We start from the raw sequence: 15,977 nt of genomic DNA, 5'->3' as shown, positions 1-15,977 counted from the left end.
TAGCAATTTTTAGAAGCATTATACTTACCTGCGAGCTGCTATGTCTGTGACCGGCCGGGCGCTCCTCCTACTGGTAAGTGACAGGTCTGTGCTATAAGCAATGCACCGCACAGACCTTTCACTTAACAGTAGGAGGAGCGCCCGGCCGGTCACAGACATCGCAGCTCGCAGGTAAGTATAATGCTTCTAAAAATTGCTAAGTAACCATGGGTACCAGGACTGCAGTAGCGTCCTGGTTGCCATGGTTACCGATCATAGCCACAGCGATTAAACTGGGACTCTGATCGGAACTCTCCGCTGCCTCCAATGATAGGGGGGAGATTTTAATTAGGAGGGGGAGGGAGGGGGGGGCCCACTGGCCACCAATGAATGGACAGTAATACAGGGGAGGGAGGGGGGGCCCACTGGCCACCAATGAATTTAAAACTGGCGAGGGAGGGGGGTGTGCCCCCTCCTGCCTGGCAGCACATCATCTCTTACAGGGGGCTATGATACGCACAATTAACCCCTCAGGTGCAGCACCTGAGGGGTTAATTGTGCGGATCACAGCCCCCTGTAAGAGATCGGGTGCTGCCAGGCAGCAGGGGGCAGTCATGTACACAGTTCGTAGTATATTCTAACTAGAAGCGTCCCCATCACTATGGGAACGTCTCTGTTTTAGAATTTACTGTCGGATCTGAGTTTTCATGAAGTGAAAACTCAGCTCTGAAAAAGCTTTTATGCAGACGGATCTGCGGATCCGTCTGTGTGAAAGTAGCCTACGGCCACGGACCACGGACGCGGATGCCAATCTTGTGTGCATCCGTGTTTTTTCACGGACCCATTGACTTTAATGGGTTCGTGAACCGTTGTCCGTCAAAAAAATAGGACAGGTCATAGTTTTTTGACGGACAGGAAACACGGATCACGGATGCGGCTGCAAAACGGTGCATTTTCCGATTTTTCCACGGACCCATTGAAAGTCAATGGGTCCGCGAAAATAAAAATGAAAATGGCACAACGGCCACGAATGCACACAACGGTCGTGTGCATGAGGCCTTACATGCAGGTAAATGTGTAAAACCGTAAATGGATGGACCAGATCCACCAGAGCAAGTGCAAAAGCGAGAAGTCTTAAGAGGGGTACATAGAAAAGATTTATTAAAGGGGATGTATCATCTTAACCCCTTTAAAAAATCAATTTCTGTGTTTAGGAATTCTAAAATGTTACCAATAACATAAATTTAAATATGGCATATAAGTGCACTAATGGCCAATGTCATAAAACATTTATGCTCACCTGGCTAAATTAAATGCATCATCAATGATCTGAGCTCGGTTAATAACAGGAATGCGCTGTAAAAAAAAAAAAAAAAGAGGAGAAAAAAAACAAGAATTAAGTGCCATTTCTTGTTTCTATAATTGTAAACAATCAGCAATATATTATAAGCCGTGACACTAAGTCATAACTGATACGAACAATACTGCAAGGTGTGATACCATGTGCCAGTTAGAGCTCATGCAGACAAATATAAGGGCTCCATGCCAGTGCAGTCTGCAAATAGCAGTCCACAATGCATGGGCATTGGCTGTATGCACTACGTGCTCTGGATGCAGACCCATTGACGTGAATAGGTCCTCGATCTACTGCAAAAGATAGGACATGACTTATCTTTTGACCCGAAAGCCCACAGAAGCACTTCATAGTTCTTCTGATCCATGCCTCCGTTCCGCAAAAGATAGAACATGTCCTATCTTTTGCCGTATCTTGCCGTATATTGCCTTGAATGGGTCCGCATCCACAACACGGAATGCAAACGGCCGATGCCCATATATTGTGCACCCACGTTTATGGTTTGCAGTACGGGCACAAAGCCCTTACATTCGTCTGCATAAGCACTTATGCAGCGCAATATTTTGTGCACAGTACACTGTGCAGACCCTAGTGACTAATTTCGGCAATGGTATACTAACCCTAACCCCAATCTCTAACCCTAATACCAGGTGCCAATTAGAGATGGCCCGAACTATCCGACGGCGAACAGTTCCCGGCGAACATAGCTTGTTCGCGTTCGCCTCTGCCGGGCGAACACATGCGATGTTCGGTCCGCCCCCTATACATCATCATTGAGCAAACTTTGACCCTGTACCTCACAGTCAGCAGACACATTCCAGCCAATCAGCAGCATACCCTCCCTCCCAGACCCTCCCACCTCCTGCACAGCATCCATTTTAGATTCATTCTGAAGCTGCAGTCTTAGTGAGAGGAGGGAGACTGTAACTGCTGCTGATTTAATTGGGAAATCGATAGCTAGGCTAGTGAATTCAGTGTCCACTCCAGTCCTGAAAGACTCATCTGATCTCTGCTGTAAGGACAGCGTCCTGACAGCACCCCAAAAAGCCCTTTTTAGGGCTGCAACATTAGTCTGCTTTTTTTTTTTCCTTTATATACATATTGCAGTTGCCTGGCCTGCCTGTGTGTGAGGAGCTGCAGGCCCACAGACTGTAGTGTGCCCACTGCCAGTGCTCACCCCTGTCATTCCGTGTGGCACAGGACTTTGCTTAAAAAAAGGCACTTAATTTTTACACTTTAATCTAAGGTTAGTTGCCTGCCAGTGTGTGTCAGGCTGACTTCCACTGACTGTAGTGTGCCCACTGCCAGTGCCCACCACTCATACCGGCTGGCACAGGACTTTGCATAAAAAAGGCATTTAATTTTTACACTTTAGTGTAATTTCAGCTGCTTGCCTGCTGCTAGTGTGTGTCAGGCCGACTTCAACTGACTGTAGTGTGCCCACTGCCAGTGCCCACCCCTGTCATCCCGTGTGGCACAGGACTTTGCTTAAAAAAAAGGCACTTAATTTTTACACTTTAATCTAAGGTTAGTTGCCTGCCAGTGTGTGTCAGGCTGACTTCCACTGACTGTAGTGTGCCCACTGCCAGTGCCCACCACTCATACCGGCTGGCACAGGACTTTGCATAAAAAAGGCATTTAATTTTTACACTTTAGTGTAATTTCAGCTGCTTGCCTGCTGCTAGTGTGTGTCAGGCCGACTTCAACTGACTGTAGTGTGCCCACTGCCAGTGCCCACCCCTGTCATCCCGTGTGGCACAGGACTTTGCTTAAAAAAAAGGCACTTCATTTTTACACTTTAATCTAAGGTTAGTTGCCTGCCAGTGTGTGTCAGGCCGACTTCAACTGACTGTAGTGTGCCCACTGCCAGTGCCCACCCCTGTCATCCCGAGTGGCACAGGACTTTGCTTAAAAAATAGGCACTTAATTTTTACACTTTAATCTAAGGTTAGTTGCCTGCCAGTGTGTGTCAGGCTGACTTCCACTGACTGTAGTGTGCCCACTGCCAGTGCCCACCACTCATACCGGCTGGCACAGGACTTTGCATAAAAAAGGCATTTAATTTTTACACTTTAGTGTAATTTCAGCTGCTTGCCTGCTGCTAGTGTGTGTCAGGCCGACTTCAACTGACTGTAGTGTGCCCACTGCCAGTGCCCACCCCTGTCATCCCGTGTGGCACAGGACTTTGCTTAAAAAAAAGGCACTTCATTTTTACACTTTAATCTAAGGTTAGTTGCCTGCCAGTGTGTGTCAGGCCGACTTCAACTGACTGTAGTGTGCCCACTGCCAGTGCCCACCCCTGTCATCCCGAGTGGCACAGGACTTTGCTTAAAAAATAGGCACTTAATTTTTACACTTTAATCTAAGGTTAGTTGCCTGCCAGTGTGTGTCAGGCTGACTTCCACTGACTGTAGTGTGCCCACTGCCAGTGCCCACCACTCATACCGGCTGGCACAGGACTTTGCTTAAAAAAGGCATTTAATTTTTACACTTTAATGTAATTTCAGCTGCTTGCCTGCTGCTAGTGTGTGTCAGGCCGACTTCAACTGACTGTAGTGTGCCCACTGCCAGTGCCCACCCCTGTCATACCGAGTGGCACAGGACTTTGCTTAAAAAATAGGCACTTAATTTTTACACTTTAATCTAAGGTTAGTTGCCTGCCAGTGTGTGTCAGGCTGACTTCCACTGACTGTAGTGTGCCCACTGCCAGTGCCCACCACTCATACCGGCTGGCACAGGACTTTGCATAAAAAAGGCATTTAATTTTTACACTTTAGTGTAATTTCAGCTGCTTGCCTGCTGCTAGTGTGTGTCAGGCCGACTTCAACTGACTGTAGTGTGCCCACTGCCAGTGCCCACCCCTGTCATCCCGTGTGGCACAGGACTTTGCTTAAAAAAAAGGCACTTCATTTTTACACTTTAATCTAAGGTTAGTTGCCTGCCAGTGTGTGTCAGGCCGACTTCAACTGACTGTAGTGTGCCCACTGCCAGTGCCCACCCCTGTCATCCCGAGTGGCACAGGACTTTGCTTAAAAAATAGGCACTTAATTTTTACACTTTAATCTAAGGTTAGTTGCCTGCCAGTGTGTGTCAGGCTGACTTCCACTGACTGTAGTGTGCCCACTGCCAGTGCCCACCACTCATACCGGCTGGCACAGGACTTTGCTTAAAAAAGGCATTTAATTTTTACACTTTAATGTAATTTCAGCTGCTTGCCTGCTGCTAGTGTGTGTCAGGCCGACTTCAACTGACTGTAGTGTGCCCACTGCCAGTGCCCACCCCTGTCATACCGAGTGGCACAGGACTTTGCTTAAAAAATAGGCACTTAATTTTTACACTTTAATCTAAGGTTAGTTGCCTGCCAGTGTGTGTCAGGCTGACTTCCACTGACTGTAGTGTGCCCACTGCCAGTGCCCACCCCTGTCATACCGAGTGGCACAGGACTTTGCTTAAAAAATAGGCACTTAATTTTTACACTTTAATCTAAGGTTAGTTGCCTGCCAGTGTGTGTCAGGCTGACTTCCACTGACTGTAGTGTGCCCACTGCCAGTGCCCACCACTCATACCGGCTGGCACAGGACTTTGCTTAAAAAAGGCATTTAATTTTTACACTTTAATGTAATTTCAGCTGCTTGCCTGCTGCTAGTGTGTGTCAGGCCGACTTCAACTGACTGTAGTGTGCCCACTGCCAGTGCCCACCCCTGTCATACCGAGTGGCACAGGACTTTGCTTAAAAAATAGGCACTTAATTTTTACACTTTAATCTAAGGTTAGTTGCCTGCCAGTGTGTGTCAGGCTGACTTCCACTGACTGTAGTGTGCCCACTGCCAGTGCCCACCACTCATACCGGCTGGCACAGGACTTTGCATAAAAAAGGCATTTAATTTTTACACTTTAGTGTAATTTCAGCTGCTTGCCTGCTGCTAGTGTGTGTCAGGCCGACTTCAACTGACTGTAGTGTGCCCACTGCCAGTGCCAACCACTGATACCGGGTGGCACAGTAGCTTGCCGATAAATAAGGCATTTAATTTTTAGACAGTAGTCTAAATTCAGTTGCTTGCCTGCTGCCAGTGTGTGTCAGGCCCGCTTCCACTGACTGTAGTGTGCCCACTACCAGTGCCAACCACTCATACCGGGTGGCACAGTAGCTTGCCGATAAATAAGGCATTTAATTTTTAGACAGTAGTCTAAATTCAGTTGCTTGCCTGCTGCCAGTGTGTGTCAGGCCCTCTTCCACTGACTGTAGTGTGCCCACTGCCAGTGCCAACCACTCATACCGGGTGGCACAGTAGCTTGCCGATAAATAAGGCATTTAATTTTTACACTTTAGTGTAATTTCAGTTGCTTGCCTGCTGCCAGTGTGTGTCAGGCCCGCTTCTACTGACTGTAGTGTGCCCACTGCCAGTGCCAACCACTGATACCATCTCCCCGTTCGAAAAATCTATTCAATAAATGGCACCCAGATTGGGGACGTTAGAGGGATTAAACTGATGAGAATAGTACTACAGAAAATACCACTCATATCGGGTGTGACAGTAAATTGCACGGCGCAGACGCAGTCACCGTGGATAAAAACAAAGGGGAGGGAGCCAGCGTTTTTTTAACCATCTCCCCGTTCGAAAAATCAATTCAATTGACCTTTCGGGGACCCTTGGTGTTGTACGTGGCTGGGTGGAGGAAGAAACCTTCAATGACATCACCGGGACGTGGCTAGCTTGGTATCCAACCTTGTGCAAATGGGGAGTTTGCGGTTGTGCAAATGAACTGTTTGCGGTGCATTAAAAGGGGAGTTTGGTCTGTCAATGTCTGTGATGCGGGCGTAACCCTTACACTACCTGATCGATACAACATCATACCTGATCGTATACACACACTGGATGTTTTAAAGCACGTTATTCCAAACAATTTAGGAATGTTAGTTGATTTATGCCCTTTATGGATTAAAACCCGACTCTGCGTCCACTACGTAATTTTCCATGGGAGTTTTGCCATAGATCCCCCTCCGGCATGCCACAGTCCAGGTGTTAGACCCCTTGAAACAACTTTCTCATCACTATTGTGGCCAGAAAGAGTCCCTGTGGGTTTTAAAATTCGCCTGTCTATTGAAGTCTATGGCGGTTCGCCCGGTTCGCCAGTTCGCGAACATTTGCGGAAGTTCTCGTTCGCTGTTCGCGAACTGAAAATTTTATGTTCGCGACATCACTAGTGCCAATACCAGTGGGCAAGGATCTACCAAAAGAATCATATCAGATTTATCTGTCATTATATGGGTTCTCCGGGGATTAAGAAAATGAAAATATGTAAATATTACTTTATTATAAATACAGTGGGATGCGAAAGTTTGGGCAAGCATGTTAATCGTCATGATTTTCCTGTATAAATCGTTGGTTGTTACGATAAAAAATGTCAGTTAAATATATCATATAGGAGACACACACAGTGATATTTGAGAAGTGAAATGAAGTTTATTGGATTTACAGAAAGTGTGCTATAATTGTTTAAACAAAATTAGGCAGGTGCATAAATTTGGGCACCACAAAAAAGAAATGAAATCAATATTTAGTAGATCCTCCTTTTGCAGAAATTACAGCCTCTAAACGCTTCCTGTAGGTTCCAATGAGAGTCTGGATTCTGGTTGAAGGTATTTTGGACCATTCCTCTTTACAAAACATTATTAGTCCATTCAGGTTTAATGGCTTCCGAGCATGGACAGCTCTCTTTAAGTCACACCACAGATTTTCAATTATATTCAGGTCTGGGGACTGAGATGGCCATTCCAGAACGTTGTACTTGTTCCTCTGCATAAATGCCTTAGTGGATTTTGAGCAGTGTTTAGGGTCGTTGTCTTGTTGAAAGATTCAGCCCCGGCGCAGCTTCAGCTTTGTCACTGATTCCTGGACATTGGTCTCCAGAATCTGCTGATACTGAGTGGAATCCATGCGTCCCTCAACTTTGACAAGATTCCCAGTCCCTGCACTGGCCACACAGCCCCACAGCATGATGGAACCACCACCATATTTTACTGTAGGTAGCAGGTGTTTTTCTTGGAATGCTGTGTTCTTTTTCCTCCATGCATAACGCCCCTTGTTATGGCCAAATAACTCAACTTTAGTTTTAGTCCACAGCACCTTATTCCAAAATGAAGCTGGCTTGTCCAACTGTGCTTTAGCCCACCTCAAGCGGCACTTTTTGTGCTGTGGGCGGAGAAAAGGCTTCCTCTGCATCACTCTCGTATACAGCATCTCCTTGTGTAAAGTGTGCCGAATGGTTGAACGATGCACAGTGACTCCATCTGCAGCAAGATGATGTTGTAGGTCTTTGGTGCTGGTCTGTGAGTTGACTCTGACTGTTCTCACCATTCGTCGCTTCTGTCTATCCAAGATTTTTCTTGGTCTGCCACTTCGAGCCTTAACTTGAACTGAGCCTGTGGTCTTCCATTTCCTCAATATGTTCCTAACTGTGGAAACAGACAGCTGAAATCTCTGAGACAGCTTTCTGTATCCTTCCCCTAAACCATGATGGTGAACAATCTTTGTCTTCAGGTCATTTGAGAGTTGTTTTGAGACCCCCATGTTTCTACTCTTCAGAGAAAATTAAAATAGGAGGGAAACTTACAATTGACCCCCTTAAATACTCTTTCTCATAATTGGATTCACCTGTGTATGTAGGTCAGGGGTCACTGAGCTTACCAAGCCAATTTGAGTTCCAATAATTAGTTCTAAAGGTTTTGGAATCAATAAAATGACAACAGTGCCCAAATTTATGCACCTGCCTAATAATTTTGCTTAAACAATTATAGCACACTTTCTGTAAATCCAATAAACTTCATTTCACTTCTCAAATATCACTGTGTGTGTCTCCTATATGATATATTTAACTGACATTTTTTATCGTAACAACCAACGATTTATACAGGAAAATCATGACGATTAACAAGGTTGCCCAAACTTTCGCATCCCACTGTATATTCCCAAATAACTTTCAATAGTTAGGGCTCGTTCACAGGAATGTGTGCTGCCCGTTGCCGTATTGCAGACCACATTTGCAGATCCGCAATACATGGGCACCGTTCCGTGTGCATTCGCATGGATGCGGACCCACTCACTTCAATGGGTCCGCAAATCTGGAGATGCGGAACAGTGCGAAACGGAAGCACGGAAGAGAACACTACGGAAGCACTACGGAGTGCTTTCTGGGGTTCTGTTCCATGCCTCCGCACCGCAATAAGATAGAACATGCTCTATCTTTTTGCGGAATCGAGGGATCGCAGACCCATTCAAGTGAATAAGTCCTCGATCCCCATGCGGCTGGGTCACGGTCAGTGCCCGTGCATTGCGGACCACAATTTTCGGTCCAAAGCACGGGCACGGGCTTCACACGGTCGTGTGAATGAGACCTTATAATGGCTCATTTTGTCTAGGGAGCAATGATTAGGAGAAACAAAATGGCCGCCATCCTGTTAGTGCACACAAAACCTGTCCTACTCACACAGCAGGACAAGTTACTTCACAACACTGAGAGAAAGAGCTGCCTCATCCTACTCTCTGTTCTACTGGTCAGGGATTATGATCCTGACTACAGTTTAATATGATATTGTCACGGATGAGGTAAAGGAGTAAACACCACACCGACAACCAGGAAGGAAGGGAAAATCCACTAGGCCTCAATGCTAGGGAAGGGAAAGGGTAACCACCTAAAGAACCCTACTCTTGGCACTGACTCCTAACCGTATGGGCACCCCTTGAAGGTAGAAATGCCCATACACAGGAACCTGGAAGCCCTGGAGACCCTGAGTAGCTCTAAAGATATTGGCAGGGCTGAGACAAACCGTTCTTTCCAAGATGAAGGAACAAGCATCTTCCTGAGGCCTAGTAACTACAACCAAGGGGAAAGACAAAATACAAACAAGGGAGACACTTAGCTTCTGTTGTAGAAGGATGAGCAGGAACTCAGGGAGAACCACACTCTAGCTCTTTCCAAAACCAAATGAAGCAATCTACTGCATAGTCAGAAGGGTAGGGTCAAACTATAAAGGGTAGAAGTGATGACCACTTTGTAGAAGGATGAGCAGGAACTCAGGGAGAACTACACTCCAGCTCTTTCCAAAACCAAATGAAGCAATCTACCGCATAGTCAGAAGGGTAGGGTCAGACTATAAAGGGTAGAAGTGATGACCACTGAGCAACAGCTGAGACAAGGGAAGTGGTCATTAACCCTATCAACACTGAATCTAGAAACATCAAGGAGGCTGTTAGATTCCTCCACGCTCAGCCAGTCTCCTTGATCTCCTGACATCAGTCACCTGAGGGACCGTGACAGATATTTAACTGAATATTTGTTGGAATGAAGTTTATCAGGAGACATGAAGTACAGAGAGGACAGACTGCGGTAATGGAGACTGCACACACGTGCTGCTGCTTATTAGCCACATCTGCTCATGAACTCCGTTCCTACAGAGATTCAGCTAAAAATCTTATCATCTGTATTCGGGATCATAATCCCTGACAAGTAGAGAGGATGAGGCAGCTCTTTATCTCAGTGTGGTGAAGTAACTTGTCCTGCTGTGTGATTAGGACAGGTTTTGTGTGTACTAATAGGACAGCGGCCATTTGTTTCTCCTAATGATTGCTCCCCAGACAAAACAAGCCATTATAAATAATGTAAGGTATTTGGGATTATATTTATAATAAAGTAATATTTAAGTATTTTTATTTTCTTAATTCCCGGAGAACCCCTTTAATTGGTTGTTCAAATTAAAGGTCTTTATACACGTTAAGCTATTGTGAGCAAAACTCGTCATTTTCAGAGGGGCTGGTCACCAATGTACTGGAGAGCTCCCAGACCTTCACCGACATATGATGCCAGGGTGTATAGGCACCTCAAGTGTGTATTTACAGTTCGAATATTATGGCTGTAATTTGTGAGTTTTTTCTTTATTTAGTGTTTTATTTTGTTTGTTTTTTCCCCTGTGTTTTAATGAACCGATGCAGAGCATCTAGGTTTTTGCTGTAATTATGGAAACCTCTCCAAACAAACGCAATAAAAACTGCTAAAACTACAAACTAAAGATGAAATCCAAACTAATGCTTGAAATTAGCAATGTAGGCCAATATGTATCTCCACATATATGTGTCTGCCTCTTGATTCTTGTGCACCAATATAAAAAATGTTATCATTAATTTCCCCACCCTAAATCTGGCTAAGTCTATGTTCACATCTTTGTTTTGTAAATCCAGTAGTCTGATCTGGCAGAGGAACAGACTATCAAAGTTACCATATCCTGCATAGCCAGACACCGCTGAGCGCTGCCAAAACTCAGGTACTCTGTTCCTCTGCCAGCATAGACAGCCAACCAGATTTACAAAACAGAGATGTGAACAAAGCCTAAGGCCTCTTGCACAGGCCGTTGTTCGGGCGTTGCGTGCATTGGAGACCGCAAATTGTGGTCCCCAATGCATGGGCAACATCCGTGCAGCTGCCGCAACGGATCCAGAGTTTCAGACCTATTCAACTTGAATAGATCCCTGATCCGTCCGCACCTCAAAAAAATAGAAGTGCAGAGGCACGGACAGAAACACCATGGAAGCACTCCATAGTGCTTTTGTGGGTTTCCGTGCCTCCGTTCTGCACCGCAGCTCCGGATTGTGGACCCGTTCAAGCGAACGACTGTGTGCATGAGGCCTAACAGTGCTGGTTTGCTATTTACCCTTTAGCCAAATTGAATTATCTTATGTGTGTCACCCCCCTGCACATCCAATACTCACCGTAAGGTCAGTGTCCAGCTGCTGAACCAATTTGTTCCAGTTTCCATCATCATAGTTAACCCTGTAGTATCCAGTCACATCAATGTTTGCGAGCAACCAGTTGTCTCCAGTTAACTGAAGTGAATTATTTGTCTCTGAAATGCAAGAAGCAATTGACAAAACCATCGTGCAACATACTGCCCAAGTCCTATTGATGAAAGATTTTAAATCCAAGAATGGCCACAATTCCCCCCAGAAGAATCCATCTTTTCATACGTTTGCATAATCCTCACTACTTTTCAGACCTATTTCATGGTACAGTTGTGAAACATGTACATGTGTGTATCATGCTTCGTGCAGCTTGTATATAGTTAGTGGTTAGGTTAGATCTCTTTATGTCCTGTAAGATCAGCAAAGCATTTCCAAAAGCTTACTGGCACTAAATATGCAGCCATAATACTGCATGGGTCCCATGTTTTGTCAGCCAAGCATTTATAGTTAGAAGTCCACATAGTATGCACAACTTGCAAATCTCCACTGGCTTTACATGCAATATCCATACTAGTCCATAAATATGTGAGAAGAGTTTTTGTACATATGCCAATAGATACACAGCTGACTACAGAAAATAAGAATTTTATTTAGGATCATCTTCGGGGACTGACTTGCCATAGACCCTTCAGGGAAATTTCCTGGTGGGCCAATGCCCACGGGACTGCACAAGGTCTCCTAACAGCTGCCAATCGGGTGCATAGCGATCCAATGCTCTCAGTATTAAACTTCAACTGTATTTCCATCCTCAGGATGGTGATAGAGTTGAATGCAGTATTTTGTGCTGCACTATAGAATTGCTGTTCTGCCTACTAATGTTGGCATTGCCTTCTGTCAGTTTGGTCCCACCTACAAGATTAAGGCCACTTTTAGGTTTCTTTTTAGTTTAGGGCAACTTTATGGTCCCAGTCCGCCCTGGAATAAATCTCTGCTGTTTCCTAAATAAGTATTATGCTTAATTTAAGTGTATCATATACAGTGGATATAAAAAGTCTACACACCCCTGTTAAAATGTCAGATGTCTGTGATGTAAAAAGATTTGTCAAAGATAAATCATTTCAGAACTTTTTCCACCTTTAATGTGACCTATAAACTGTACAACTCAATTGAAAAACAAACTGAAATCTTTTAGGTGGAGGGAAGAAAAAATATACAAATAAAATAATATGGTTGCATAAGTGTGCACACCCTTAAAATAATACTTTGTTGAAGCACCTTTCGATTTTATTACAGCACTCAGTCTTTTTGGGTATGAGTCTATCAGCATGGCACATTCTGACTTGGCAAGATTTTCCCGCTCTTCTTTGCAAAAACACTGCACAGCCCTCTTCAGATCACCCCACAGATTTTCAATCGGATTCAGGTCTGGGCTCTGGCTGGGCCATTCCAAAACTTTAATCTTCTTCTGGTGAAGCCATTTCTTGGTTGATTTGGATGTATGCTTTGGTTCGTTGTCATGCTAAAATATGAAGTTCCTCTTTATGTTCAGCTTTCTAGCAGAAGCCTGAAGGTTTTGTGCCAATATTGACTGGTATTTGGAACTGTTCATAATTCCCTCTAGCTTAATAGTGTTGAGCGCGAATATTCGAATTTCGAATTTTTATCTCGAATATTGCAACTTCGAGATTTCGCGAATATTTCGAATATAGTTCCATATATTCGCGAAATCGAATATTCTTTTTTTTTTTTTTCATCTGAAAATATATGATTCCTCCCTGCTTCTTGCTTGTGAGTCAATGAGCCATTGGCCCACAAGCAACTGAATTGAAGCTGGAAGGAATCACGTTTTCAGATGGACCGGAATATTCAAAATAAAGAATATATTGCTGTATATTCAATTTTAGAATATTCGTCCTATTCTAATCTAAACCAATAATCTCGGTTATAATATTCGAGTTCACGAATATTACAACAGAAAAATCGTAATGGTTAATACTAGAGTTGAGCGAACACCTGGATGTTCGGGTTCGAGAAGTTCGGCCGAACTTCCCGGAAATGTTCGGGTTCGGGATCCGAACCCGATCCGAACTTCGTCCCGAACCCGAACCCCATTGAAGTCAATGGGGATCCGAACTTTTGGGCACTAAAAAGGCTGTAAAACAGCCCAGGAAAGAGCTAGAGGGCTGCAAAAGGCAGCAACATGTAGGTAAATCCCCTGCAAACAAATGTGAATAGGGAAATGAATTAAAATAAAAATAAAAAAAATAAAAATGAACCAATATCAATTGGACAGAGGTCCCATAGCAGAGAATCTGGCTTCATGTCAGCAGAGAATCAGTCTCTTCATGCCATAGCAAAGAATCTGGCTTCATGTCAGCAGAGAATCAGTCTCTTCATGCCATAGCAGAGAATCTGGCTTCATGTCAGCGCAGAATCAGTCTTCATGTCATAGCAGAGAATCAGGCTTCACGTCACCCACCACTGGAACAGGCCACTGTCACACATTTAGGCCCCGGCACCCAGGCAGAGGAGAGAGGTCCCGTAACAGAGAATCTGGCCTGATGTCAGCGCAGAATCTGTCTTCATGTCATAGCAGAGAATCAGGCTTCACGTCACCCACCACTGGAACAGGCCACTGTCACACATTTAGGCCCCGGCACCCAGACAGAGGAGAGCGGTCCCGTAACAGAGAATCTGGCCTTATGTCAGCGCAGAATCTGTCTTCATGTCATAGCAGAGAATCAGGCTTCACGTCACCCACCACTGGAACAGGCCACTGTCACACATTTAGGCCCAGGCACCCAGGCAGAGGAGAGAGGTCCCGTAACAGAGAATCTGGCCTTATGTCAGCGCAGAATCTGTCTTCATGTCATAGCAGAGAATCAGGCTTCATGTCACCCACCACTGGAACAGGCCACTGTCACACATTTTGGCCCAGGCACCCAGGCAGAGGAGAGAGGTCCCGTAACAGAGAATCTGGCCTTATGTCAGCGCAGAATCTGTATTCATGTCATAGCAGAGAATCAGGCTTCACGTCACCCACCACTGGAACAGGCCACTGTCACACATTTAGGCCCCGGCACCCAGGCAGAGGAGAGAGGTCCCGTAACAGAGAATCTGGCCTTATGTCAGCGCAGAATCTGTCTTCATGTCATAGCAGAGAATCAGGCTTCACGTCACCCACCACTGGAACAGGCCACTGTCACACATTTAGGCCCAGGCACCCAGGCAGAGGAGAGAGGTCCCGTAACAGAGAATCTGGCCTTATGTCAGCGCAGAATCTGTATTCATGTCATAGCAGAGAATCAGGCTTCACGTCACCCACCACTGGAACAGGCCACTGTCACACATTTAGGCCCAGGCACCCAGGCAGAGGAGAGAGGTCCCGTAACAGAGAATCTGGCCTTATGTCAGCGCAGAATCTGTCTTCATGTCATAGCAGAGAATCAGGCTTCACGTCACCCACCACTGGAACAGGCCACTGTCACACATTTAGGCCCAGGCACCCAGGCAGAGGAGAGAGGTCCCGTAACAGAGAATCTGGCCTTATGTCAGCGCAGAATCTGTATTCATGTCATAGCAGAGAATCAGGCTTTACGTCACCCACCACTGGAACAGGCCACTGTCACACATTTAGGCCCAGGCACCCAGGCAGAGGAGAGAGGTCCCGTAACAGAGAATCTGGCCTTATGTCAGCGCAGAATCTGTATTCATGTCATAGCAGAGAATCAGGCTTCACGTCACCCACCACTGGAACAGGCCACTGTCACATATTTAGGCCCAGGCACCCAGGCAGAGGAGAGAGGTCGCGTAACAGAGAATCTGGCTTCATGTCAGCACAGAATAAGTCTTCATGTCATAGCAGAGAATCAGGCTTCACGTCACCCACCACTGGAACAGGCCACTGTCACACATTTAGGCCCCGGCACCCAGACAGAGGAGAGGTTCATTCAACTTTGGGTTGCCCCGCAATATAATGGTAAAATGAAATTAAAAATAGTATTGAATGAGGAAGTGCCCTGGAGTAGAATAATATATTGTTAAGGGGAGGTAGTTAATATCTAATCTGCACAAGGGATGGACAGGTCCTGTGGGATCCATGCCTGGTTCATTTTTATGAACGTCAGCTTGTCCACATTGGCTGTAGACAGGCGGCTGCGTTTGTCTGTAATGACGCCCCCTGCCGTGCTGAATACACGTTCAGACAAAACGCTGGCCGCCGGGCAGGCCAGCACCTCCAAGGCATAAAAGGCTAGCTCTGGCCACGTGGACAATTTGGAGACCCAGAAGTTGAATGGGGCCGAACCATCAGTCAGTACGTGGAGGGGTGTGCACAGGTACTGTTCCACCATGTTAGTGAAATGTTGCCTCCTGCTAACACGTTCCGTATCAGGTGGTGGTGCCGTTAGCTGTGGCGTGGTGACAAAACTTTTCCACATCTCTGCCATGCTAACCCTGCCCTCAGAGGAGCTGGGCGTGACACAGCTGCGTTGGCGACCTCTTGCTCCTCCTCTGCCTTCGCCTTGGGCTTCCACTGGTTCCCCTGTGACATTTGGGAATGCTCTCAGTAGTGCGTCTACCAACGTGCGCTTGTACTCGCGCATCTTCCTATCACGCTCCAGTGTAGGAAGTAAGGTGGGCACATTGTCTTTGTACCGGGGATCCAGCAGGGTGGCAACCCAGTATTCCGCACACGTTAAAATGTGGGCAACTCTGCTGTCGTTGCACAGGCACTGCAACATGTAGTCGCTCATGTGTGCCAGGCTGCCCAGAGGTAAGGACAAGCTGTCCTCTTTGGGAGGCGTATCGTCATCGTCCTGTGTTTCCCCCCAGCCACGCACCAGTGATGGGCCCGAGCTGCTTTGGGTGCCACCCCGCTGTGAACATGCTTCATCCTCATCCTCCTCCAC

At 46.0% G+C, this 15,977-nt stretch overlaps 1 protein-coding gene across 1 annotated transcript in view; it reads right to left on the bottom strand.

Moving 5' to 3' along the window:
• LOC120985918 (aminopeptidase N-like) overlaps window positions 1-15,977 on the bottom strand; it is a 105,624-nt gene that overhangs the window by 28,811 nt on the left and 60,836 nt on the right. Inside the window, exons 14-15 of the mRNA XM_040414139.1 lie at window positions 11,098-11,231; window positions 1,280-1,335 (exon numbers count right to left, since the gene is read on the bottom strand). Coding sequence (XP_040270073.1) covers window positions 1,280-1,335; window positions 11,098-11,231 — 190 coding nt within the window. The remainder of the gene's footprint in view (window positions 1-1,279; window positions 1,336-11,097; window positions 11,232-15,977) is intronic.

The sequence above is a fragment of the Bufo bufo genome, chromosome 1 (genome assembly GCF_905171765.1).
Source record: "Bufo bufo chromosome 1, aBufBuf1.1, whole genome shotgun sequence".
Taxonomy (NCBI): Eukaryota; Metazoa; Chordata; class Amphibia; order Anura; family Bufonidae; genus Bufo; species Bufo bufo.
Note: the sequence above shows the minus strand (reverse complement) of the source record. Positions and strands in the feature narration are given on the sequence as shown.